The sequence below is a fragment of the Falco biarmicus genome, chromosome 4 (assembly GCF_023638135.1).
Source record: "Falco biarmicus isolate bFalBia1 chromosome 4, bFalBia1.pri, whole genome shotgun sequence".
Lineage (NCBI taxonomy): Eukaryota > Metazoa > Chordata > Aves > Falconiformes > Falconidae > Falco > Falco biarmicus.
Window position 1 is genome coordinate 28,619,132 of NC_079291.1, and position 24,889 is coordinate 28,644,020.

At 43.1% G+C, this 24,889-nt stretch overlaps 2 protein-coding genes and 1 long non-coding RNA gene across 3 annotated transcripts; 1 reads left to right on the top strand and 2 right to left on the bottom strand.

The window, feature by feature from the left end:
- Positions 1 to 5,465: 5,465 nt before the first annotated feature.
- Positions 5,466 to 7,340, bottom strand: LOC130148681 (39S ribosomal protein L32, mitochondrial-like). Its single transcript, XM_056337527.1, has 3 exons — positions 7,166 to 7,340; positions 6,722 to 6,903; positions 5,466 to 6,111 (listed from the first exon to the last, which is right to left on the bottom strand). The coding sequence occupies exons 1-3, from the start codon at positions 7,287 to 7,289 to the stop codon at positions 5,857 to 5,859; spliced, it is 561 nt and encodes a 186-aa protein (XP_056193502.1). The 5' UTR covers positions 7,290 to 7,340; the 3' UTR covers positions 5,466 to 5,856.
- Positions 7,341 to 7,634: 294 nt separating this feature from the next.
- Positions 7,635 to 8,528, top strand: LOC130147502 (uncharacterized). The gene is made up of 2 exons (XR_008821255.1): positions 7,635 to 7,731; positions 8,409 to 8,528. It is a non-coding gene; the product is annotated as an uncharacterized LOC130147502 (long non-coding RNA).
- A 161-nt stretch (positions 8,529 to 8,689) lies between these two features.
- LOC130147173 (flotillin-1-like) lies at positions 8,690 to 12,515 on the bottom strand. The gene is given in 8 exon segments (XM_056333951.1): positions 8,690 to 8,934; positions 8,937 to 8,981; positions 9,437 to 9,586; positions 9,949 to 10,053; positions 10,603 to 10,748; positions 10,993 to 11,080; positions 11,599 to 11,689; positions 11,805 to 12,515. Coding segments are annotated over 8 exon segments (804 nt in total). The 5' UTR covers positions 11,843 to 12,515; the 3' UTR covers positions 8,690 to 8,793.
- Between the last annotated feature and the right edge of the window lie 12,374 nt (positions 12,516 to 24,889).

Below are 24,889 nucleotides of genomic sequence, written 5' to 3' on the forward strand. Positions count from 1 at the left end.
ACTCCTATTGTACTCCTCGTATTACATACACAGCAACAGGATGCCTCTTACTTCTTTGTCCTCGCCAATAACTTCTTGGTTGTACCTTCTTGGTCTTCAACCCTTCTTCCATTCCTTTTTCAGAGTAACTTTGTGGTAAACTGCTCTGTGCTGGACAAAAATATCTGAGAAGGATTTATTTGGGGCAAGAGAAATTGAAACATCTCGGTATTCTCCCAAACTCCTAAAAGATTACATTCTTTGTTCATAAATGACTGTATCCAAAGTACTGTGGCAGAACTGGACTCATGGGCTCAAGTATGTATCATGATGGGTGTTGGCAACTAACAGGCTTAATTTTTTTTCTCATGATTTCAATTAAAAAATGCTTTCGTGATCTCATTAAGTGACTTTGTAACACAACAGCTCGATGCTTTACAGCCCGCCTCTCAGTCACTTGGAATGACAATTTCCTTTAAAGAAATCCTACTGAAGTCAACGGCTTCCTGAAGATCAAGGTATCATTTATCCTGTTTAAAAGTGACAGGATTATGTACCTTTAATTGGACCAAATCCTGATATTATTCTTCAAAACACCTTAAATGCTTTGCTTGGTCTGATTAGGACTGATTAGGAACAGTCAAAAGATTAATGAGTAGGAACTTTATGAACTATGAAATATTTAGAACAAACAAAACGGTCTGTCCATTGTGAGCCTTAAGCTATTTGGTATAGCCTCTTTAAAACCACTATTCTTTGTATTTAATATTAATCCCAGATTATAAAATAAAACATACATCTTTCCAACAGCCTGTACAAAATCCTCAGTTCCACTGGAAGTATTTCACATAATGTGCTCTAGAGCTACACCATAATGGAAAACAGAGCAGTAAGCCATATCGCTAGACAAGCCGATGAGCCTGTGTGATGGAGCTAGGAAGAGAAAAAGCATTAGGATACCTTGGGAATGGATGTAAAAGCTGTCAGCTGTGTAAGTAGGGACTGATTATCCTTCCCACACATATAACACACTACATTTAATGTGCCTGTTCCTCTGGAGCCTCGTGAGCTGATCCCAAATTTAGGACACATAAAGGATTAATCATGCTTATACCCAGGACCTGTCAGACAGAACATTTCTATATGCTCATGTAGTGAGAACAACTCCATCCGCACCACCTTCTACTGTATAGAGAAAAGTCCATGTCCTTTCAAGAAATCAAGAGAAAGGGTCAGATGCTTGTGTATTTGGATGATCAGAACACCCTAACTATACCCCAAATTTTCAGAATCATAGCATTGGCTTAAAAGGTATCACACTAAAGAAAATAGTAATAATATAGGATTGGTTTTCTGCCTAGTGATTTTCCAAGTTTTTGCTTCCTTGTTTTTGTCCCATCATCTTAGAATGAGGAAAGCTGCTTTATTTAAAAAAAAAATAATAAAACAAAACTAAAAAATTTCATGTGATCCAGGAGTGACACTTTAGATAAATCCCTGACAAATACTGTATATTGATAATGCCACAAAGGCTTTCAGTTTGGATCTTCTGCTCCAGAGTAGTTTCAGGTTTGCTTTTCATATGTTCACCCAGCACATTCAATATTAAATGAATCCTATACCCTTTCTTCTAAATATGTATATTGTCCTCAACCAGGGGAAACTGATATAGGACATCTGAAAGGAATTCAAGTAGCAAATGATCAGACTCAATTTACTGCATTAATCAAATGCATTCTTAGTTTTCAGCTATAAACCCAACCTGGGTGGTAACCAGCAGCAGTTTCACAGGTACCTGCTCTGCACTAAAGAGATATATACTTGCACACATCCATATGTCCAGGGTTTCAGCACATTGGACCAAATTCTGCCGTGAATTATACTCCACCAACTCCAACAGAATTTCCAGAGTAAGCAAAACTACATCCATCACTGCTGCATAGTGTACTTCTTTTTCATTCCTTTCATTCATTTTCCTCCCATTTGGCCCCATTCTTAAAGTCCTTGGCAGGTAAAGAGTTAGGCAAATTATTTGGAAACAACCTATATTTACTGATTCTCATTCACTGTATAAATTACATAATGCAATCATGTCAGGTAAAAGAAGGATTTCTGCTAATATCTTATTTAAATACTAATTAACAAGCAAGTTCCAAAGATACAGGTACCTTTATCACTCGTGCACTTCCAAAACATTTTAAAACTTTGATGGGGCATACAATTGTCTATTCCCTTCCAAGCAACTAATATTCATTTAGACACCACATTGGTTTTCTTTTCTTTCCACTTCATGCCTGCTGTTTGCAAATTGATCCTTATGACTCTACAAATTCAAGGCAGTTATACCTTGAAATTCATTGGAATGCTGCCAGACCTATTATTTGCAGGACTTTCTAGCTGCATAAAAATGTCAACTACCTGAACATACTAGGCATACAAAGCAGCATGGAAAGCCACCTGTAAAAGAGATGTAAAAAAAGTTCCACTATCTTGTTAGGGAAAAATGATATGTACAACTGCAATTTCAAGTAATTGACCCAGCAAAGAGCAGAAGTGTATATATATATACAGAAAAGTCAGCACATTAGTTCTTAATATAGATCTAATTAAATTTAGCTGGAACAATGAATTACAATAGATTAGTTTATGTCTCATAACAAGTATTGTATTTTTCTTTGTACTTTGCAAATTTGGTCTTTTTGCAGATCTTTTGCTTGCACAGGTGCATATTCCTTGAATCTGACGCTGTTTCCTATCTCACTAGTGATCTCTGCCTTTTGCTTTGCACCTACCAGAAAGCTATACTCCTCTGCCATCTAGTGCTTTAAAGAGGTGTATTTTATATGAACTACCAGCTCTTGCTGCCATAGCGTGTTCAATAGAATACATGAGGGCTGTGCAGAAACCTTTTATTAAAATTTCCTTGCTAAATGGGAGATTAGAGAGAAACTTAGTTTATCAACCTCTATGGGTATCGTAATTGATCACTGCCAGAGATCACCTCTATCTCTGCAGATATTAGTAGGATACAAAATTGTTTAGCATCTGGCATTCTTGTGTTTTATGATATTGCATCACCTTCCTGTATCTTTCTAAAATGTAAAATAAATTAATTTTTGCATAAGATCCTTATAGAAGAAAAACATAATCAAATATAATGTGTATTTAATCATATGAAATTTTCAGACAAAATAGAATGTCTTTTTCAACTACTAGCAGCTTCCCAATGTATCGAAGTGAAGTTCCCAAGGCATACCTTGGGATACTTTTTGTTTTTAAACAAACATACTTTTTGTTTTTAAATACATTTTGAGTATAGCATTTGTAACTGGCATGCTTTTGGTACCTTTAGTTTACATTGTTTCAAAAGTGTATGTTTATACATTAGCACTGTTGCAATTTGTATTTCTTTCAAAATTACACATAAACATGGTTTATTTCAAGTAACAGAGCATAACACATATTGTGGAGGAATTCTAGATTTTTTCTTTTTCTTTCTTTTTTTTTTTTTAAGTAATTGAGCGTGTTATTATCAGTGTTAATAAAACGAACCTATGAAAATCAGCCTGCCTTTTCTTTTGAAGGGAAAGTCATTCCCACTAAACTGTTCTGACTCTCACTGAAGACAATTTCTTTTTCAGAAAATTAACTGGTACTAGAACAACTGCACATACAAATTTTCAATATTTGTCAGTTCTAATTTTTCTTCTAGAGATCACGAATACCAGATATTTTACTTTTCCCCCCCTACATTACTCAGAAACCACTATGAAACATTATCAAGCATCTCCTTTTGTCCAGATTGCACAAATGCAGTACTAACACCAGCGCTATGGCTGTGAAGTGAATCATCACTTAACTGTGACCTGGCAAGTATCTTAAAATTTCTAGTGCTGACACAACCTAACTTCACTCACATTTCATAAGAACTCTATTTGTAAAGCATCTTCATTGCCTCACTGATCCTATAACTCAGTAAACTAATGCAATATATTACCCATTATTACTCCATTAACAGAAACATGTCCTCTCATATTTAGAGAAAAATAGTTTTCTTCTTTTCTTTAAATTTTAAATTCTTTAAATTTTCTTTAAACCTCTGGGTTTCTGAGAGATTAACCTATGACTCTCGACATCCCAGACTTTATAGACTATTTCTCTACAGAACCTTTGTCAAAAATATAAATATATTAAAAGTAACTAAGACAGTAAGGTGTAATTGGTCTTATGATATATGGACAAAGAAAAGACCCCCACACACACCTCTCCCCGAAATACATATGCACATTTCCCTTGGAACAATATATCTGTCTTATTGCTTGGCTAACCTCACCTCCAACATGTCAGTCTCATCCCATGCAGCTGTCAAAAGTAAGTTTTCCACTCTGCATCCTGCTTGCCACCTTTTATTGGCTTCAGTTCTGAATAAGTGTAAAACAGATACAACTGGAATAAATCCTGTTTGGACAAATCAAAAAGAACTTACATTGTTTGCTCGGATACTGTCAACTAAATAGCATCAATTTACACTCACCAGCTTTCGTTATTCCCTTGGACTACAGGAGAAATGTAACATCTCCACCAACATCTGTTCCCACCAGTTATGTTTCAGAATGTGGAATCCAGAGCAAGGAACATAGAAGTGCAGCATTAAAGCATACACAAGCCCCCTCCTTGAGCAAGCGTAATATGCTCAGCCACATACAAACAAAGGTTATTCTGGAAAGCATGTTCCTGTGTCCTTCACTTTCATGTGCACATCCACAGTGCCACTTTTTGGACCCTCACACAAGCCAAGCTACAGGAAGGTACCCACCAAAAACCAAGCTGTAGAGAGCCAGGGAACAGTTCTCTGTCAGCATAGCTCCCCAAACAAGGCTAACAGGAGCAAATACACTCAAGTGCCGAAGAGACACAAGGGCAACCTAGCCAGGGTTAGCAGCATGCTTGCATTTTTTGGCAGAAAACTGCTGAGCCATAATAGCCAACAGTACCATTTATGTATTTAAGTCCCAACCTAAAATTCAAACCAGTCTTAATTTTAAATGCAATAGTGCTCCTGCGTGGCTAAACTGAAGTGAAAATCCCCAGCTACATGCTGTAACTGCACCACTGGAGTACCAATGGACAGTAGAGGGCACAGCTGCCTTCTTTCTGCAGAAGACTCAAGACAAGCAGGAACCACTTGCTGTGCTTTGCGGTTTTCCAAGCACACACTGACCACCCAGACTACTTAATGGCAATGGCTGCAAAGAGTCAGCTTTGACCCTTGTCAAATTTACAGATTTCCCATCATAACATTTTGATTTGTTACTTTGCTCAAGAAATCAAGGGCACTTTGAAGGGAGAAATCCAGGCAGATTCTGTAAGAGCCATGCAAATAACCAGGTATCTTTCCTTGTAAATATCTTCTGTATGTAATCCATATTGGGTTTGAACTTTATTCCCCCCTCCCAAAGAGCAGCCGACAAAAACAGAAAGCAGGCTTCCCTGGGAAACTTAACATACTTTATTTTACACCTGTGAATCTTCTCCCTTTGTTACACAAATGTTATCTACACCTAAAACCAGCATAGAACCATTAGCATACAAATTACTCAGTGTACTGTACGCAGAAGTCCAAACCCAATGCAGAACCTGATTTCTCTTTAACTGTTGGCTGCTATGATGTATCACTGAGAAGTATTTCCCACTGCATGCTATAGAAACAACACCTGACTGCAAATTTCTATGGCATGACATGGAATTCAAGCAGGCTTTCCAAACGTTCATAGGGTTTCTGTATCAAATCTGAATGAGCAAAACAAGGAAAACATTCTTGAAAATCATGATCTTTCTTGCTGTAGCACTGGTTTTGTTAGCATTAGGTCTACAGCATCAATTTTGAACAAACCAAGATGGACGCTTCCTGGCTCTTTCAATGATCCGCTTGCCTTCATCGTTTTCTGTGAGCTTTTCTCCATCATAAAGGACGACAGTCTCTACAGTTGGAGCATTAAATGGTCCTCCTTCCTTTTTATGTATTTCCAGCCGTATCTTTTGAGTTTCTGCTTTGACCTTTGCATAACAATAGCCACAGAGGACATGCTTCTGTTTCAAGTTTCCACACTCAGGACAAACATCTATGTTCCTCTAAAAAAGACAGTGGAAATAGGAAATTTTGTAATTTGAACAACGGAAACAAAAGACACAAGGAACAATCACAAACTACTAAAAACGTTAAATGAAATACCAGAGAAATTCAATTGCCTTTTCATAATGTATTCTTCCTCGTAAAATAATTTTTCTGTAATGTATTGCTATGTCAAATGCTTACTACTAAAAATAGCCTATGAATTCAATACCTAAATCATTATGCCTAATGATGTCTGGAAGACTCGAGACCTATCAATTCAATTAGTTGCACAGAAAGTACAAAACTCTTCCACTCATACTAGCTGTGAATAAAATTCACAAGCTGTTGGCTTGCTCTTTAACTGTCACTGTTTATTTAATCACAGACCACTGTCACGCATGATGAACATACCTGTTACAAGTATTCTGTGATTACAATGGCTCTTAAGCTTATTATAAACAAATTCCAGAAAGCTTTTTCAGTTCAGTATTGACCACTGTAACAATTCTCTAAAATAAGTGAGATGAACAACGATTGGCGTAAATCTTACTCCAGCATGCTTGTTTGTCATTACAAAAATTACTTGCAGTGAGTAAGGTGGCAAGCCTGTAGAAATCTGGTGATTACCTTTACTTTTATAAGCTTCTGGGGATTTCTTCGCCTGCAGCGGTTCACTTCAATGGTGCGCCGTGATTTTGGTGCCGCCATCCACAAGATGCTATCCAACAGGCTTGGCGCCTCATCACTTTCACTGGTGTCATTTACCGGTTGTGGAAGAAAAGCTGGAGCTTGGACTGCTAGTGCTGGTCCTGAAGGAAAAAGAAAAACTAATTCATTACAGGCAAGCCCCAATTTCGCCTGAAACCGAGGATGTAAGACACGGATGCTACTGACACTCCCAAAGTGAGGAGGCAAGAGCGGCAGCGGCGCTCCTCACCCGATCCCCTCATTGTCCCCAGGGTGTGTACTTTCCTGCTCCAGCCCGCTCCCTCAGCCGTTAAACGGTAAAAATGAGTCTCGCAGCGCCGACACCGCCCTCTCCTTCAGCCGAGAGAACAGGACGATACCTACCCCAGGGCGGGCTCTGGTCCCCGGAGAAACCCGGCAAGAGGCTGCGCTCCAGCCGCCCCCAGCAGCGCTGAAGGAGACCGCGAAGCCGCGGCAGAGGAGAAAACACCACCGCCAGAGCCGCCATAGCCCCTCAGAGCCCCGCCAAGGCCTCAGAGGCGGGGTAAGGCGGCCGCCCGCCCGCGGGCACACTGGGCATACGCACCTGTCCCTGAGCCTGCCGGGAAACCGAGTGTCCGGGGAGCCCTGCACTGCAGCGGGGACCCGGACCGAGACTTCACGTCCCAGCATGCCACTCGCTGCCAGGAGGCCGCGGCGGCGCCGGCGCACGCCAAGGACTTCAACTCCCAGCATGCCCCGCCGCATTCCTCTTGGCCAATGGCTCCCCTGGCGGGCCCGGGCCGTTCCCATCATGCCCCGCCATTCGCCACCTCCTCGCCAATCAGCGCACGCGCTGTGTCCTCGTGTCGGAGCGGGAGGAGGGGCTGCGCCTGCGCAGGGGGCGAGATGGGGGCGGAGCCTTTCAAAATGGCGGAGCGCGGCTGTAGCCTCTCCCTCGCTACGTTCAGGTACGCGGGGTGGGGGGAGGGCTGCAGGCCAGAGCTCTCGGCACGTGGGCAGGCTGGCGGGGGAGGGGGAGGGCGGCGCACAGCCTGCGTGTGGAGCGGTTCTCGGCGGTGGGACAGGACGGAGCCTGGACTTTGCAGAGTCATCGCGGAGCCGGGCCTGCGAGCGTGAGGAGCCGCGGGGGCTGGGCCCGGGGCGGGCGTGGGGAAAGCGGTGGGGAGTGGGTGGCTTTGCCTTCGCCTGAGGGGGGCACGCAGCTGCCAGGCGTCTCCGTGAGCTGAACGGCCGCGGGCGCAGGTGGGGGCAAGGGCTGGAGCTGAGGTGAGTGCCGGGCCCGCCTCGTCTCTGCCGCTGACCTCGGGCCTAAGCGCGGTCGCTGCTTGTGTCTTCTCTCGTTGCTGTCAGAGTCACTCTGGGGCCACCCTCAGGTCAGTCCCCTCACTGGTGGTGCCTTATAGCGAATGCTTGGTGAAATGGTTTAGCGAACTTAAGGTTCCACCACACACACATACATGCTTGAGGCTGGATCATAATTCTGAGCTACCTGGAAATGCGTGATGGTAGCTGAACTGTGGTATCTCGAGAGCTTGCTTCAGAACACACTTTGTAGACATGGGGATGAAAGAAGCCTACAGATGAGTTTTAACTAGTTTATTTCCCTTTTTGCTGTCCTTTGCAGGCAGTGATCGCCTTGCACTTTGTCTTGTGCACAGCCTGCATGTGAGATGATTGCATGCACAGAATGAATATGTTATTGGAGTGGTACCTATTAAAGTGTTGCTTTAATACATACACTTAAGATTAATGCAGAGAAAAAGAAATTACTTTCTTTTTTTTTGACTAAATTATTAAGCTATCCAGAATTACATTGTGGGGCGCCCCTTTAAAGGGCCAATGGCTTCACCCAAGGGGTGGGTGATCCACAAGGGTGGGGCGAGGCTTGGTAGAATGGGGTGGGGCTCCCCTTTAAAGGGGTTAATACTTCATTTAAAGGGGTCATGGTTTTGCCCAAGGTGGTGGGGTGCAGAAGCTGAGGGGGGGTCTTGCTGGTGGGGGGGCAGGGCTCACCACTGGGCCTTGGCCAGGTGCTTCAGGCAGTAACGCTCAGCCTCAGCAGGTTTGTGGATGGTGGCCTCCAGCTCACACTCACGGCAGCCAATCTCATGCTCCTGCAGCTCTACCTGCTGTGCTCATTCCACTGTTCCACCACCAGCACCCACTGCTCCTCAGTCTGCTGCTTTGTCCTCACCACCTGTGCCCGCAGCACCACTCAGCCCTGCAATGGCACCGAGGCAGGTGGGGGGGGATGGACCCTGGCATCCTGGGAGGGGTGTATCCAGGCAGTCAAGAGAAGTCAGGCACCCCAGGGAACCCATGTGTTAGAGGAGATCCTGGCATTTTGGGATCGGGAACAAGGTGCTGGGGAGACCCAGGTGTCTGGGTAAGGGACGTAAACATCTCGGAGGAGCCAGGTCTTTGGGGAGGGGGACCCAATTGTCAGGGGAGACCCCAGGATCTGAAGGATGCAGGTGGCCTGGGGGGACCCAGGCACTGTGGGGGGGTGCAGGGGGGACCCAGGTATCCTGGAAAAGGGACCCAAGTGGCCAACATCACATCAAGGAAAGACCCAGGGGGGTGTGGGGGTCCCAGGAGGGATCCCAAACAAGCAAGGAAGAAGAAACAGCACCCAGGGTGGGGGGACACTCAGGCATCTGTTGTACAAGTCGGCCTGGGCCTTGCAGATCTGACAGTGGCATTGCACAGCACCTGCTGCACCTGGAAGTCATACTGGGCCTGTGCCATCACTGTCTCAGCCAGCAGCTGTGCTGAGACCTGCTCCTGGCATGCCTGTGCCTCCTGCGGGGACACTGGGGTGCATGGGGACAAGGAAGGACACTGGGAGATTGGGGGTGGGGCCATGGTGACACCATGGGACTGGAGAGGTGTGGGGACGTTAGGGGACATGGAGGAACACCATGGGATGGGGGGGTACATGGGAAGATGAGGGTCCCAGCAACATCAGAGGGGGATGTGGAAAGCCACAGGGACCTCAGAAACAACCTGGTGACATTGGAAGCCCACTGGGGAGTGTGGGACGATGACATGCTGTGGGGGATCTAGAAGTCTCAGTGAGGAAAAGGGGGGGGGGGGTTGTAGGCACATAAGGGACACAAGGGGGGCTCAGGGGGATGTGGGGGTGACTGAGGTGACAGGCTCACGTGGATGCCGGCGTCCTGCTTGGCCTTGGCCTCCCTGATGTGAGCATCACACTGGACCTGTGCTGTCCGGTCCTTCCCCAGCGAGTGCAGGTAGTCTTGGGAACACTGTCATAGCCCCTGTCCCACCCTGCCCATTGAGGACTCCAGCCATCCCTGCCCCAGCAAGCATTGGTGGCCCTGGGGACACTGGAGATGGCCCTGTACCTGTATTGTCTCCCCATCCCTGCATCTGGATGTCCCCAGTCCCTGCACCCACCCTGGTGACCCTGTCCCCACCCAGGAACAGCATCCCTGTCCCCACACCAGTGTATCTGTCCTTCACCCAACATCCTCCTGCCGTATCCCTGTCCCCACAACACTGTTCCTCCACCTTGATCCCAGTATTTCCATCCCTGCGTGTCCCCCCTCTGTCCCCGTGTCCTTTTTTCTGTGACCCTCCATCCCTGGGTCACTCTCCCTGTACCCCCCAGATCCCCAGTGCCACCACCATGATTATATCTCCATCCCCACCATGTGCCCCGCAGCGTCCTCAGTACTGCTGGCCACACTGATATCTATGTCCCTGGCTGTTGCAGGGGTCCCTCAGGATGTCACTGGCCACGCTGACACCCATGTCCCCACCCTGTTCCCCCCCACTGTCCCCCCCAGTATCACGTGGTCATTGTGGATGGCCTTTAGGGTGTAGCTGACCATGCTGGTCCCCATGTTGACAAGGTGGGATGAGGCCACGTTGAAAACCTGCACCCAGAACTTCAGCTGGTCCTTGTAGATTTCCTGGGTGGGAGGCATTGGGGGTGGGGCTTAAGTGGGTGGGGTCACCCCCAAGGGGCAGGGCTTTTTGGGGGTGGGGGTGTCACTCCCCAAGGGTCAGGGGCTTTTGGGACTGGGGGGGTGTCACCCCCAAGGGGTGGGGCCTTTAGTGGAAAAGTGACTTCCAAGAGGGCGTAAGCCTTTGTGAAAGGGGCGTGGCCTGTCCCAAGGGGCGTGGCCGGTCCCACCCCTCTCAGCTCCACCATCACGTGGGCCTTGATGAGGGCTAGTGGCTCTCCAGGGTGATCTCACTCTCCGACTTGCCCAGGAACATCTGGCAGGCGGCCACCAGCATCTCCTTGTTCTGCCCCTGGATCTTCATCTGCAGCCCCACCCCAGGCATAAAAAAGCAACCCCCAGCCTTACACCCACGCTGGGCGTCCGCCATCACGGCACGGCCCCTTTAAGAGTTGTAGATTTATTATGACAAGGATATTGGGCGGCTGCTCCCTTGCGGGGGGGGGGGGGGGGGGGGCAGGACAGACCGTGCCAATGCCTTTTTGAAAGAGTGCTTTCCAAAAAAATATTTTTTGGGGGGATATAAGCTGCTTTTAAGATGATGCTGCCCCTTACCAAGGGGGGTTAAGCCCTTTTAAAAGTGCTGTCCCCCCCTTCCTGGCTGCAGGGGTTCTGAGGGGGCTCCACCACAACATGTCCCTTTTAAGGGGTCCCACAGAGTGGAGGAGGGGGCGATTTCACTATGACATTGCCGTTTTAAGGGGGATCTGATAGGGTCCACCTCACATCGCTTAAAAGGGGCTGCAGCAGTCCTGCTGGGAGGGGTGGTGGCAGCTGTAGGGACACAGGTGAGTGTAGAGGGGACATGGGTGGGGGGGGTACCTGTGCAATACTGGTGACAGAGATGGGGACGCCATGGCAGGTGTACACCACCTCACTGCACACATTGAGGGTCAGGGTGTTCAGGGAGATGCTGAGGGAGGACAAGTCACTGGAGTGTCACCCTGTGTCCCCCATCTTTCCTCTCACATCACACAGCCCGCCTCCCCATGTCCCCCCTGTGCCCCCCCTACCGTGTATCCCCTCACCGCTGGATCTGCTGTCGCGTCAATTTGGCATAACACATTCAGATGCCACAGGTATTGTACAATCCTGTCCTGACTGTCAGCAATTTAGTTTTGGAATTGTCCTTGGAGTAAATCCATGCGGTTTACAACCATTGCAATTGTGGCAAATGGATATCACTCACATAGCAGAATTCAGCAGACTAAAGTACGTGCATGTCACATTTGATACCTTTTCTTCCCTTATATGGGCCACTCCTCTCACAGGTGAGACAGCAAAACATACTAAAAAGCATCTACGCAGATGTTTTGCAGTTATGGGTGTTACACAGTATACAGACGGATAATGGTCCGGCATATGTTTCATGTTCCTTTCCTCAATTTTGTCAACTATGGCGTATCCGACATCAAACAGGTATTCCAAATTCACCTACTGGTCAGGCCATCATTGAATGTGCACATCAAGTTTTAAAAAGCTTACTCGCAAAACAAAAAAGGGGGGAAATGGGTCTATCCCTGCAAGAACATATTTGGAAGGTTTTATATGTCATTAATTTTTTGCGCTTAGCAGGTACAGCAGAAAATCCACCCATAGTTGTTCATGGAAAAGCATTAAACAGTGACTTATCAACACTAAATACTAAAGGAGTCAAAGTGATGTATAAAGATCTAAACACTGGCCAGTGGACAGGTCTGGCAGAAGTACAATTAACTGGCAGAGGATATATGTCTATCATTACAGATTCGGGACCAAAGTGGATTCCAGCTGGCTCGTTGGGTAAAACCGTGGAAATCACCTGCCATTGATAGGAGGAACACCACAATAAACGACACAGGAGATTCAGATGACAATAAGAGCCAGTGATCATCTTTGTTCAGTCTGCCACTGGTGTAGGTTGTATATAATCTGTCATTGTACATTTTGTGGTAAAAATATAATCCGTTATAGTAGATTTCCGGAGATATATTTCACTAACATTAAGTCCATATTGTGTTAGATGCAATAACATTTTTTAAGTAATCCAGAAAAGATATTTTTGTGTTAGGATGAATAGGTTTGTAAGGATTTAAAATGAGAATTGTGGTTTTTTTATGGGGATTGTGCTTGCTGTTTAAATATATAGATGTAATAGAACATATGCGTAGGTTACTTAAGAATAGGCAAAGTGTATGGGTTAATCTTGCTAATGCTACTGGTCCAGACTCCATCTGTTTATCTATGTCAACTCCAACAGATCCCTTTCGTACCTGTCTAACAGGGGTTCCGACTTTTGACCCAAACCAATTTAAAGGATGGGTCAGCAAAAGTGAAATTCTAAACAAAGCCGAAGTTATTACCTTTGCTAAATTGACCTGGCCCCACTCGATGGTATTAAAAAATTGGCAGACATTGAAAAAAGGGTTTCCATAACGTGAAGATGCTATGCAGACTGCACTTATTTTTCAGCATCTGAATGCTTCTATGATACCGCCTCTAGAGCTAGATCTTTTAGGATCTCTGAAATGTAACCAATCCTGCATCAAGTTTGGGAATAGAGAGGTGTTATTTGACAACTTTCTTCAAAAGGTATTGAGAAAAGGGCCATTATTGACATACCGGAACGGAAGTTTTTGGGTGACCCCTAGGGAGCACTGGTATAGAAATACTCGCATATACTGTAACAGAGGGTTATGGGTTAATCTTACGGCACCATCACAACCCCGAGCATTGCCCAAAGGGTTGTTTCTGTTTTGTGGGGATAGAGCATGGCCTGGAATCCTGGCTAAGGCTCTCGGAGGGCCTTGTTATTTAGGCAAGTTAACTTTGTTTGCTCCTAATCAAAGACAAATATTACATGAAACCCGGTGGAAAAATAAAAATTAGTGCACAGGAAAAAATGAGCAGTATGGCAACTGAGTGAAAACTGCAATGATAAAATTCAGCTTTGGAACACTCCATTACGAGTGATTTCTTCCGTGTTTGCACCATGGGTTCCTGCTGGCAAAGCACTCGGTGATATACAAAGTTGGGATGTTGGGCTGCTAAACAACTTAACCTGACGTCAGATATTTTGAAAAGTTTATTGGTAGATTTGGATAATACAAGGCATGCTACTTTACAAAACCGTGCAGCCATTGACGTTTTATTGTTTAGCACATGGGCACAGATGTGAAGATTTTGAGGGTATGTGTTGTATGAACCTGTCTGATCACTCAGTTTCAATTCATAAACAATTAGAACAATTAAAAACGAACATGAAGAAACTCACTGTAACAAATGGAGGTCTGGGCCAATGGCTCAAGGGTTGGGAAATTAATGGATGGTTATTAGATTTGGTGAAACAAGGTGTAACGATTTTAGCAATTATTTTGTTTTTAATGCTTCTGATTCCTTGTATTTTTAAATGTATCTATGGAATGATAGATGTTTTGATAGTCCAGGAAGAAAAAGGGGGAATTGTGGCAATGTATTTGGAAGAAAAGGGACACCTGGCCTATCAAAAGTTGCTCTTGCTTTAGCAGCTTGGTATGATTAAAAGTTTTATCTGCTCAGCAACGACACACAGTTGTGTGAGAAAGACACCTGGAATGAAGAAAACAGGATCTTTGGCAGTTAAGCAGGCAGAAAAACAGGAGCTGAGCTGGGAACTGATGACTGCAAGAATGTCAACAATTTTAATGATGAGACTAACCGCTTGTATGCTTTTAACCAATTAGTATCTGTATAGCAGCGTGTGAACAGTGTATATAACCAATAGAATTAAGGTGTGACGTGTGTATGAATATTAATATTGTATATAAGTTTGCAGAAACTTAAGTGGCTTCAACTAGGATCATATTGATATGTCGTTGAGTCTGTGATTTTGCTCCTGCAATTGTCCTTGTTTGACATTTGCCATAGCAAAATTTACAGAGGAGTTTGGTGTATGGCCCATTTGTGCATCTTATTTTTGGGAACCACAAAAAACCCAGAACCTCGTTGCCATGGAAAAGTAATGCTCAAATCTGTCATAGCATAGCATACCAAACCATAACATAAGATACCATAAGATAAGATAACATAACAAAATTTATTAACATAACATAATTAATGTAATTTATTAATACAACCAAAGTTATTAACATAAAATAACCTAATTTATTAGCATAACATAATTTATTTACATAACATAATATATTTACCTGACATTATTTATTTATGTAACATAACATAATATATTTGCATGCCATAACATAATTTATTAACATAACATAACCTAATTTATTAACAACCTAATTTATTAACATATTTTATTAACATGTAATAATCATGTCATTATTTATATAATATAATTTATTAACATAAAATAACATAATTTATTAACATAACAAAATAATTTATTAATGTAATATAATTTATTAATATAACGGAATGGTTTGAAAAATATAAAATAATTTATTAATGTAGATTAACATAACAATACAACATACTTTACTAACATAACTTATTAACATAACAATTCATTAACATAACATACTTCATTAATGTAACATTTTATTTACATAACATAATTTATTAACATAATTTAACATTAATTCATTAACATAATGGAAACAGAACTAATTAACATAACATGATTTATTTACATACCATAACCTAATTTATTAACATACCATACCATACCGTCCCATACCATAACATGCCATGCCATAACATAACATAGTATACCATAACACACCATAACAACATACCATTACATACCATAACATTACATGCCATAGCATACCATGTTTTTGGTTTTAGTGTGTTTAGAAAGTGAATTTTATTCCTCTCTCACAAACACTTCAATCCATTTCAATTCTGTTATCACCACATTTACACCATACAGGAAAATTCCTTTTGATATGGCCAAGTGCTTTTCTTTCATGTCATACTTCAGTTCTGTTTGGTAGCCGGCTGAGGTAAGGACAATTAAAGGTGCAGTGCCAGCGGTGCTGGTGGGGTCCTTCCTTGACCTCATTTAAACTGCGGAGTAATTGCAGAGGAATAGATGTGGCTAAAGCAGCAGTAAAGCTTTTGCAAGATCACTAATACCATTAGGTGATCTCAGTATCAGCTCTGAAGATTTACTCTGAAAATATTAGGGATTGCTCTTCAGAAGGCTGAAGAAAAAAAGTCAATCAGAACAAGATAATAAGAAATTACTGACAACAGGCATCCACATAATTCTCTAATATTTTTTGTGTTAGTGGTTTTTTTCTACATCATCATATCTATAAACTATTTATCCCCCCAAAATATAGTAATGTTGAGATTTTTGTTTACTGGAAGATCTTTTAATTGGTGAAGAACACATTTTCTGCTGGTGTAGCAGCTATAAGAAACCATCAAAAAATACAACTTCAATTTTCAGTATTACAGTATCCTACGAGCTCTTGTGTTATACCAGTTCTGACATCCCCATTGCCCGTAGTGTCTGTAGTCCCAGCTACACTCGGAGTGAAAGGAACAATTGTTGAAAACCAGGGAATGGGGAAATTATTACAGAAACAGATGAAAAAAAGATTGGGAATATTTCACCTGGAAGAGACTGGAAAGGGCATGGTTTGTGTATAGGGTAAACAGAAAAGAGATTAGAAATGCCTTCATACCTGCCTGTGCAAGAGCAATAGCATCGTTTCAAAATCTAGGAACAATGTAACTGTCCATCTGGAATGCAACAGGAACGTTCTATCTATTTCCAAAAGTTTCAAGCCTTATGTCCAATATACTAACTTACACTGGACTGGACTGTATGTGTCCTTCTGTGTGATTTTGCCTGTTTATCTATTTAAAACACCCAAGACAGAAGAATTTACAAGCCTGGATGCAAGTTCCCTGTTTTGGTATGCACTTCCTTTATTTCCTACTCAGAAAGGGGAAATACTATAAATGAGTCAGCTGATACAATATACACTTTCTACAGCACTCCTATGAAGACAAACATTTCTTTCTGTACAAGAGCGACAAGTATGAGAAATCACACCGCCTCTCCATATACAGGCAGTGCAGCATGCAGCTTCAGAAAGTTTCCAAAGGCACCCGGAATTGCCTGGGGGTATACAGAAGCTGTGTAGCAAATAGCAGTAACAGATCATTTCAGGAGAAATATTAGTTCAACTGCAACCAATTTCCTGCCCTTTGCCATTCTGCATGAGCCTGTTTTTAACTCGGGTTATTATTTCTTTACTATGTTGTGATAGCTACAGGACTACTGCTTTCGGTTTATCAAAGCAAATATTGACTTGGAAAAATGGAGTTATTCAGACTGTATGTAAAGGCAGAAATAATACTGCTGCCCTTTATTTCAGAAGCAGAAATCATAGCAAAAGAGCTATTGAAAGCACTGGTGCAAAATGTTACGAAATTAAAGTCTCAGGGACCAATATGAAAAACGTAGAGAAGGACCATCTGCCTGCCAGCTTCTGTGGAAGATGCAGCCTGTTGTGTTAACCTCTCCGGGAAATCCCAGCTTAAAGCAAAGTCCTCCAGCCAAGCCGCTGCCTTTGTCCGCAGTGCACAACGGGTCTGTCGCAGTGACTGATCCTTTGGCCCTGGCCCACTGCCATGGAGATGTCGAGGGACCCACAAGCACCACTGAGGCTGCCTTGTGACATTGCAAGTTTGAGGGTTGAAGTATCCTCTGAAACCAACCTCTTAAGACCTCTCACACCTTCAAATCTGCAGTTTGTCACCTCTGTGGTTTGCCTCTAGAAGCAAATAGAACCACAGCGCAACTCTACAGTGCTGGTTTACGGAGTACGTTTATCCAGACCGCACTAGGAGCCCAGGTGATGTCCCAGCTGATACAGCTGTATGAATGCCAGCAGCAACTGTAAGCTTGCACAAAGAGCTTCCCAGTGTGCTGACAAGAGCAGTCAGAGGTATGGGAGAGGGAAAGGATGGCAGTGTAAAAAAATAGCAAGCACTGTAGGGTAAACAAAAACTGGTACACCTGTTTGCTTTCAATTATACTGCAGGGAAACGGGAATGGCATGAAATCTCCAAGGCAGTGAGTAAAAAGTTGTTGAAGATGCTTTTAAAAATGCATGAGCATAGCTAACACATGAATTTCACTGTTTAAATTCTGCAGAACCATAATAAAAGAGCAGAGATTTTAGTTCTGAAAAACTCACTTGAACCAATTTTAGGATGATTGACAAACCAAAGTTGGCAATGGGTGGGGGACATTTTTAAAACTGAAAGGCAAATGGAACCCTTTACCAGCTATCACAGTCCATTCCTCCATGGAGTTCACTACTCATCAGAAGATCACAAACACGTTAACTGAAAAAGCTGAGTGTGAATTTTATTCAGCTGGACTGAATATCCAGTGAAGTCAGTTGGACTGTAGAGCTCAGGAACTGAACCTGAAAGGTTCTTCTGTTTAAAAGGAGCAAAATCTACCAAGAACTGAACAGCTTTAGGGCAAATACTCATCTCAAGAAAGGTACAAGTAAGCAAAGAACCTACAAGAAGGGAAAAATATATCACGAAATTTAGTGGCATTTTAGATATCAGGATTATAAGGATGAAGTGAGATTAACCTCAAATCAAGCAGATTCAGATGCTTCAAGAAATTAAGACTAAACATGTAGCTCTTGAGACACATGGATAGAGTATGAAAGAAGCAGCAAGGCCATCATGTATAATTGCCTGCACTGTGACTGCATAATGCAGGCATGACCTAAACTACTAAGTCAATACCTTGTCTCAGTTTTCCAGGAAGCTAATGACGTCACGTGTGTGGGAAAAGTAGAATGACAAAGCGGGCAGACAGCACGGAAATGGAAATGACCACAGTCAGGGAGCTCGTGGGCTCAGCTTGGATAATCTCTGTTCCGGAAAAGAAACGGCATCTGCAGTTCTGCCTGGGGGCAGCCAGTCTGAGACATTCTGGGTGCATCAGAGGCATGTCACATGCTTTACTTGGCAGGAAATAGATATTATGAATATTTTTGGATGTGAGGAAACTGATTAGAAATTATATCATTATCTTCTAGACTTGTGTGAATAGTTTAAGCAATGGTGATTTTTTTTTTTACTCATTCAATGGTATGTGTAAAAGGAATCGGGGGAAAGCATCATTTGTGTTCTATTTGATAATCAGTAATTTAATTTAGTGAACTCTTCCCACATCAGCAACAACCGAATTTTAAATCAGCAGGTTAAATAAAGAGAACCTTTCAACATGTGACTGAGGACTTGTTTAAATTTCTGGTGCAAATTTTCCATGTTACCCCAGGGATGAACATGACCTGGAAATCCAGGGGAAAAAAAAAAGGTTTATTGGTGTTATGTAAGGAAACAGGGTCATCGCTATCAGCATCTTCCATTTACAAGACTTCTCAGAATTAAATCTGTAACTCCTTTAAATTCAGATAGTGTATTATAGTATATGAAGTTCTTGTTTAAGACTAGAGATTCATGCCACTACTATTGCATATAAAGCAGAAGTTCAGACCAGAAATGATTATTTCATTGGTGCCTTTACCTGGTATTAGAGCACCTCTAGGACTGTTAATTTATAAATTGCACATATATAAATACATCATCATAAGTGACACAGCACACACGAGGTTTAGAGCACACAACCTGATCTGCAGATATTGAGCTATGGTTAGAAATACAGTCTTCTCAAAAATGCTTCTACTTGATAGGTACATTTCCCTTCACTTTCCTCTGTAGTTACACTCAGCAGATCTGGTAAAATGTACAGATTTTATAAATACTTCTCTAAGGTTACCATCTTTTGTATTACTTTCTTTAGGTTCTTCCAGCTAAGACAATTGCTGTCCCCTCTTACTTCAACTAGCAGTGATGCGAGCTGGCTTTGTGCAAGACGCTGCTCTCTGTTTGCAGAGGATGGCGGTAGCTGTCCGAGCAGCAAATAAAAGTGGCAATGGCCATGCAACATGCAGCCTCCAATCCGTTCAAAGCAGTAAAAGACAGCAGACATTCAAAGCAGGGAAGTTTCTAACGCATTTCTTTTGCAACTGAATCTTTATTCTCTGCTGAGGGAGAAGCTGACAGTTAAAAAGATAAATGAGAAACAAGAAAACTGGGAGAAAAAAATAGCCTCCTTTTCCCACAAAATATACTAACTATATTCAGCTCAAGAATGGTGTCTATCATTTTTGCAGGGAGTAATGATGTCTTACACAGAGCATAGTCTGCCATGGGGAGCAAAATTCTGTAAATGACTTTGAAGGGGTTTTTTTCAGTTGAAGTGGTGGACCCACTTACACATGTTTATATATTTGTAATAAAATAAATAGTACTACATATTTTTAATATATTACGTACTTATACCACATGTAATATATTAAATGTATAATTGCATGTGACATATGCTTACAAACTATGTGTGTCTTATAAAATTCATATTTTCTTTCAGTTAGATATTTAGAAATTTGGGTCAGTATCTGGTATTTTCTTAATGAACTAATTAAATCTTTGCTCTTACAGTATAACTTGTTTAAAAAAAGAGCCGTGATCTGTTTTTCCATGTTGTGTAATTGCATACTTAGACTTGCTTTAGGCTTACAGACATTATTGCCTTTTTGTATTTTTCCTTCTAAATGCCAACAAATGGTATTTCCTTTCTGAGCAGATTCCACACAGACCTTTCCTTTCCCCAAGATTAAGACTTTTGATTCCTGCAGCATCTGAAAATTCTGGCAACTCTCCAATCGATACATTGAAAGGATTTTCTTATTAGTATCTTATCTGTGTTTCTTGGTGAGATGTTTGGCCTCAAGCATGTAATCAATAGCTTGCCAAAACATAAATTCCTTCTCAATTTTATACAGAAGCATTTCTGCATTCACACTTTTTTTTTCTTCTACGGCTTAGTGAATTTACAAGAATATTCTGATGGAAATAAACATTCCCCTGCTGCCAAAAGTGATTATAACACTGTGCATCATAAAAATCAGCTTCCTGCTTTAACAGAAAGTTTTACATAATGAGGAAAATGTGCCTGAGAACAGCACGGAACTTGGAGCAGGAAGATGTTTTCCTGAAACAATATGGTAATTTATTTTTAAATGACAAACCTATTATCTCCAGAATATATGAAAGTGGCTGTACTTGGATTATGGAAAGACATGAAGCATTTTGGAACAGGCTTTTTATTTAGGACATTTCTTCTGCAGTTTGCTTCGATCTCAGAAAAACACATGGGTGATCATTGCTAGAGAGGGACCTTGTGTTTCAGTCCTATCAAAGTACATTCTGTGCAGAGCATATTGGGAAAATATAAGAAATTAAAAAAAAAAAACCAAACAAAAACACACCAACAAATGAGTGCCTGTCTATCTCTCCTTGCAATAATGTTGTCTATCTTCAAGCAATGAATGTCCATGCCAGCTCTACAAATTCATCACTAGTATCAGTATCTGTTAGGACTTCATTTTAGGGACAAAACCATGGATAAAGACTTCTTCCCAAGTCCAAGCTCAAACTAGTTTTGACACCCCAGAAAAAGGCACCGAACTAAGTTTGAAGCACAGTCGAAAAGCTGTTGGGCTACGCTTTTATTGCGTTTTTTTCCCCCTCACATTTGTCTCCATGTTAATATTACTTTTACAATTCTTTCACTGGCTGGCCTCCCTCATCATCATGCTGGTGGGTGGATGCATTGGTTGATGGCTCTCCAAACAGTGCTGTGCTGGCCAGCTTCATCAAGAAAGGACACATACGTAAGCAAGAAGCCAAGGAGGAGACAAGTGTTTTCGTGAACTCCAGCAAATTGTCTCTGCAGCCTGACAGCTGCAGAGACTTCTAGAAGCCAAGCTTATCTACAGAACTGATGGAGAAAGCATTGCAATTTGATGGACATTTCATACAGAAATACAGGTCATTTGCAGTGTACCTTTCTGACCCTGGCTTTTCCCCCTTGCTTTATGATAGTTGATCATCTAAGTTACATGTGTCATTTTAGCTCATAAAACAGTGGCTCAGTTTATAATCAGGATGAAGTGCCTCCAGCTTGGAGATATCTTTTAAACCCACGTGTCTGGATTCACAAATACAATCAATTATGAGAGCTATAGAGAACACTCCGATAAAAGGGCTTTTTTAATTTTAAAAAGGAAAAGAAGGGAAGGAAGCTTTGTGAAAACATCTGTGATGTTTTGCCTTGTCTTCAGCTCTAGCTCCAGGGACTCCTGAGTGAGAATGACACCTAGCAGGATGATTACTCATGAAAAGAGGGAAAACCTTGTCACCCAGAGTGCATTATCATGTACTGCATGCATAAAACTGTTCACCCATGAAAGCTCTGATGCCACAGGTTTCCTGACCTGATCGCAGCGAAGAAGAAGACCTAAACTTCCTTGCATCCTAATGGCAAGTTATCCAAGAAGCTCTTTACCTGGCAGCCCTGACAGCTTGTAGGGTTTGTGCCCGAGAGCGACAGCACGCTATCACAACAGCATGGCATGTGCTCTCACAGCGTTGCTAACGCAGCTAGAAATATTGCAGTAGAATAAAGCAGGGATCTGTAGGGAGTTTGTGTGCCAATAGATGTCACTGTTGAATATCTTATGTAGCTTTATCGTCTGGCAAAAGGCTCCCCGACCTAGCTGTGCCGGAAAGGTCTGTGTATGTGTTCCATTTTGCTTCATAGGCTCTTGTCCATGCTTTTATATGGACAGGTTTATATGACAAAGAGCATGTAAACTGGGGCATCTGCTAGCTAGGGCTTCATCAGTTAGATGGTTAAAAATAAGTTTCATCTGTCACGCAGCAGCAAAAGCAGACCTTTACCGTTGACCTGTCTGAATCTGCAGGCCTGGCGGTGAGCAATGCCATCTGCAATACAGCTGATAATCCGGCTTTGCAGGGACAGCAGAGGTGAAGCCGAGGAGCCACAGAGCTGCACATCGCAGCCCGCAGCCGCTCCAGCGTCTCAGTTGGCACCAAGATAGTATCTGCTCACATGCCGTGTTGTTGTGGGCACATGTAACTGAGCACAGGACTTGGCAGGGCTTTTTGGCAGCCGCTGCGTCTGACTCATTCTCCGAGAGAAATACCAGAGCACTCCTGCTAAAGCATTGGGAAAAAGCGCCTCTTCCATGCTGGAGGCATCAGCTGGAGACTCTGCGTGGAGGAGAGTTTTTCAGGGGGTTTTATTCTTTCACCAGGGGTTTACTTCCCCTTACTTGCCAGATCTTTCATCCTGGCCATCTCCTTTCATGCTGTGGCCCCTGCTCATGCTCCCCGCATCTCTGGTTATGTAGCAGGGGAATCACAGAAAATGTTGCTATAATTAATGTGCCACTGCAGGATCCTGCCCTGCTCGCATTCTTGGCTAATGACTAAGCTCCTCTTTTATTCCCCCTTATGGCAATCAATGTGCATCAGTGCCTTTACCCCAAATGGTAATGTTTTTATTAAGGACAATCGAGCATATCCCTTGCTCGGTGATGCCAGGTAGCACACAAGTGGTTTTGATCCTATCAGTGTAACCAGAAAATCCAAAGGGTTTTTTTGGCTTCCTGAATTTCCTGCATCTCATTAGACTGTCCGGCGCACATCTGTAACAGCTCACAACCAGGCCTGTCAGCACATGGTTCATTAAAAAGCCATGGCTGCCAGCTTCTTTTGGCCTAAATCCTTCCCTTCACGGCATAATACAAATACTGGTCTGTGCACCAAGTACCTTCGTGGGAGCTCGAGGGAAACAAAAGCAAACTCTTATCAAGCAGTTCAGCTCTCCGTGGGTGTCAGCGTGTGCTGATGTGCAATAGCCTCTGTGCTCCTCAAGAGTGGGGAAGTGGAAAATCCCCACAGATGAGACTCTGACCTGAGGAATTTGCCTTGTAATTACACAGAAAGGTCCAATGGATGAGAAGGTTATGTTTTGTCCTCCTGTGTTTTTTTGTTCATTTTCTTTCCTCCCCCGATCGTATCATATGCAGCTTGCAAGGTATACACTTAAAAAAAAAATGAGGGGGGGAAAATATGAGGATTTAAGTCAGGGCTGTTATTTCCAATTCTCCTTTACCCTGTCCTAATTTAAAAAAAATCAACCAAAACATTTCTGGTAAATTATTAGAATTTAATTCTTGGAGCATGTGAACTACTAAAGTCAGAATACCTCAAACTCAAGCCGCCTTGAAACTTTTGTCATCCCAGTAACAAAAGCTGGAGGTACAGACCGAGTATCATCACCTTGCCCTGCTAATACTGCTCTTCCTCAGGAATCTCAGACATTTCCTGCATTTGGGATCCAGGGAATTTCTCATGAAAACATTGCTCAAAACCTATTTTGGTTAAAACCATCTTGATTTATGGTGACTTAAAATATTTGACTGTCTGTTGAAGCACTAAAAGCATTGATAGTTTTGTGGGCATGCATTAAAGGAGCAAGAAGAGTGGGGTTTTATTTAACACTAGCAAGTTGGGTGTTGTTTGTTTGTAGTGGTTTTTTTTAATAGTAAAAATGTTAAAATCAGGTAATCAAGTTAAATATGGATGAAAACAGAGGTGAGTGACACCTCTCCTTTCTCCTCCAGAGCCAATTTGTCCCATAAGCGAGAATGCCAGAGGGGCAAGGTTTGCTCGGAAGGCTCATACAGGGCAGTGCCAGCAGCCCTAGACCTCAGCTGTCTCCTGTGGGATACGGGGGTTGGAGCGGGTGTCCCACCTGGGACAGCGCTTCAGTGTGTCCACTGGGGTGGTAGGTGGACTGGGCTGGGCGGGTGCAGGGTGGCACGGCCACCCTCATCGTGCTGGAATGCGTTTGTGTGGTGAGTGCTGGGAGAGGCAGAGCGAGGATGGGCAGCGGCTGTCAGCTGCCATGGCCAGCGCGGTTGGGGTAGCACTGGACAAAGCACAGGGGACCAGAAGCTGTGGTTGCCTGTCATTGTCTTCGCTTTCCTCTTCCACACATCTGTCCCCACCCATTTTCCATAAATCTTTCTTTCCCATCCTGCCTGAGCAACTTGGTGAGCGCAGGTGGGGTCACCATTAGGGTGCCAGGTGCTCTGTGGCTCAGCTCAACGAGAAGGGCTCTGCAAGGTGCACAAGCTCTTCCTGCTGCCACCTTCAGATGCTGTGGCCCCAGCCTGGCCTCCCCAGTGCCATGGGGGCTTTCCAAGTG

Bases quoted from the DNA above. Each gene is read 5' to 3' on its own strand.
- LOC130148681 (XM_056337527.1), bottom strand. From the start codon at position 7,289: ATGGCGGCTCTGGCGGTGGTGTTTTCTCCTCTGCCGCGGCTTCGCGGT. The intron at 6,904-7,165 runs GTAGGTATCGTC...TTTTTCCTTCAG, and splicing joins GGACCAGAGCCCGCCCTGGG to GACCAGCACTAGCAGTCCAA. The intron at 6,112-6,721 runs GTAATCACCAGA...TGTCTTTTTTAG, and splicing joins AGAAGCTTATAAAAGTAAAG to AGGAACATAGATGTTTGTCC.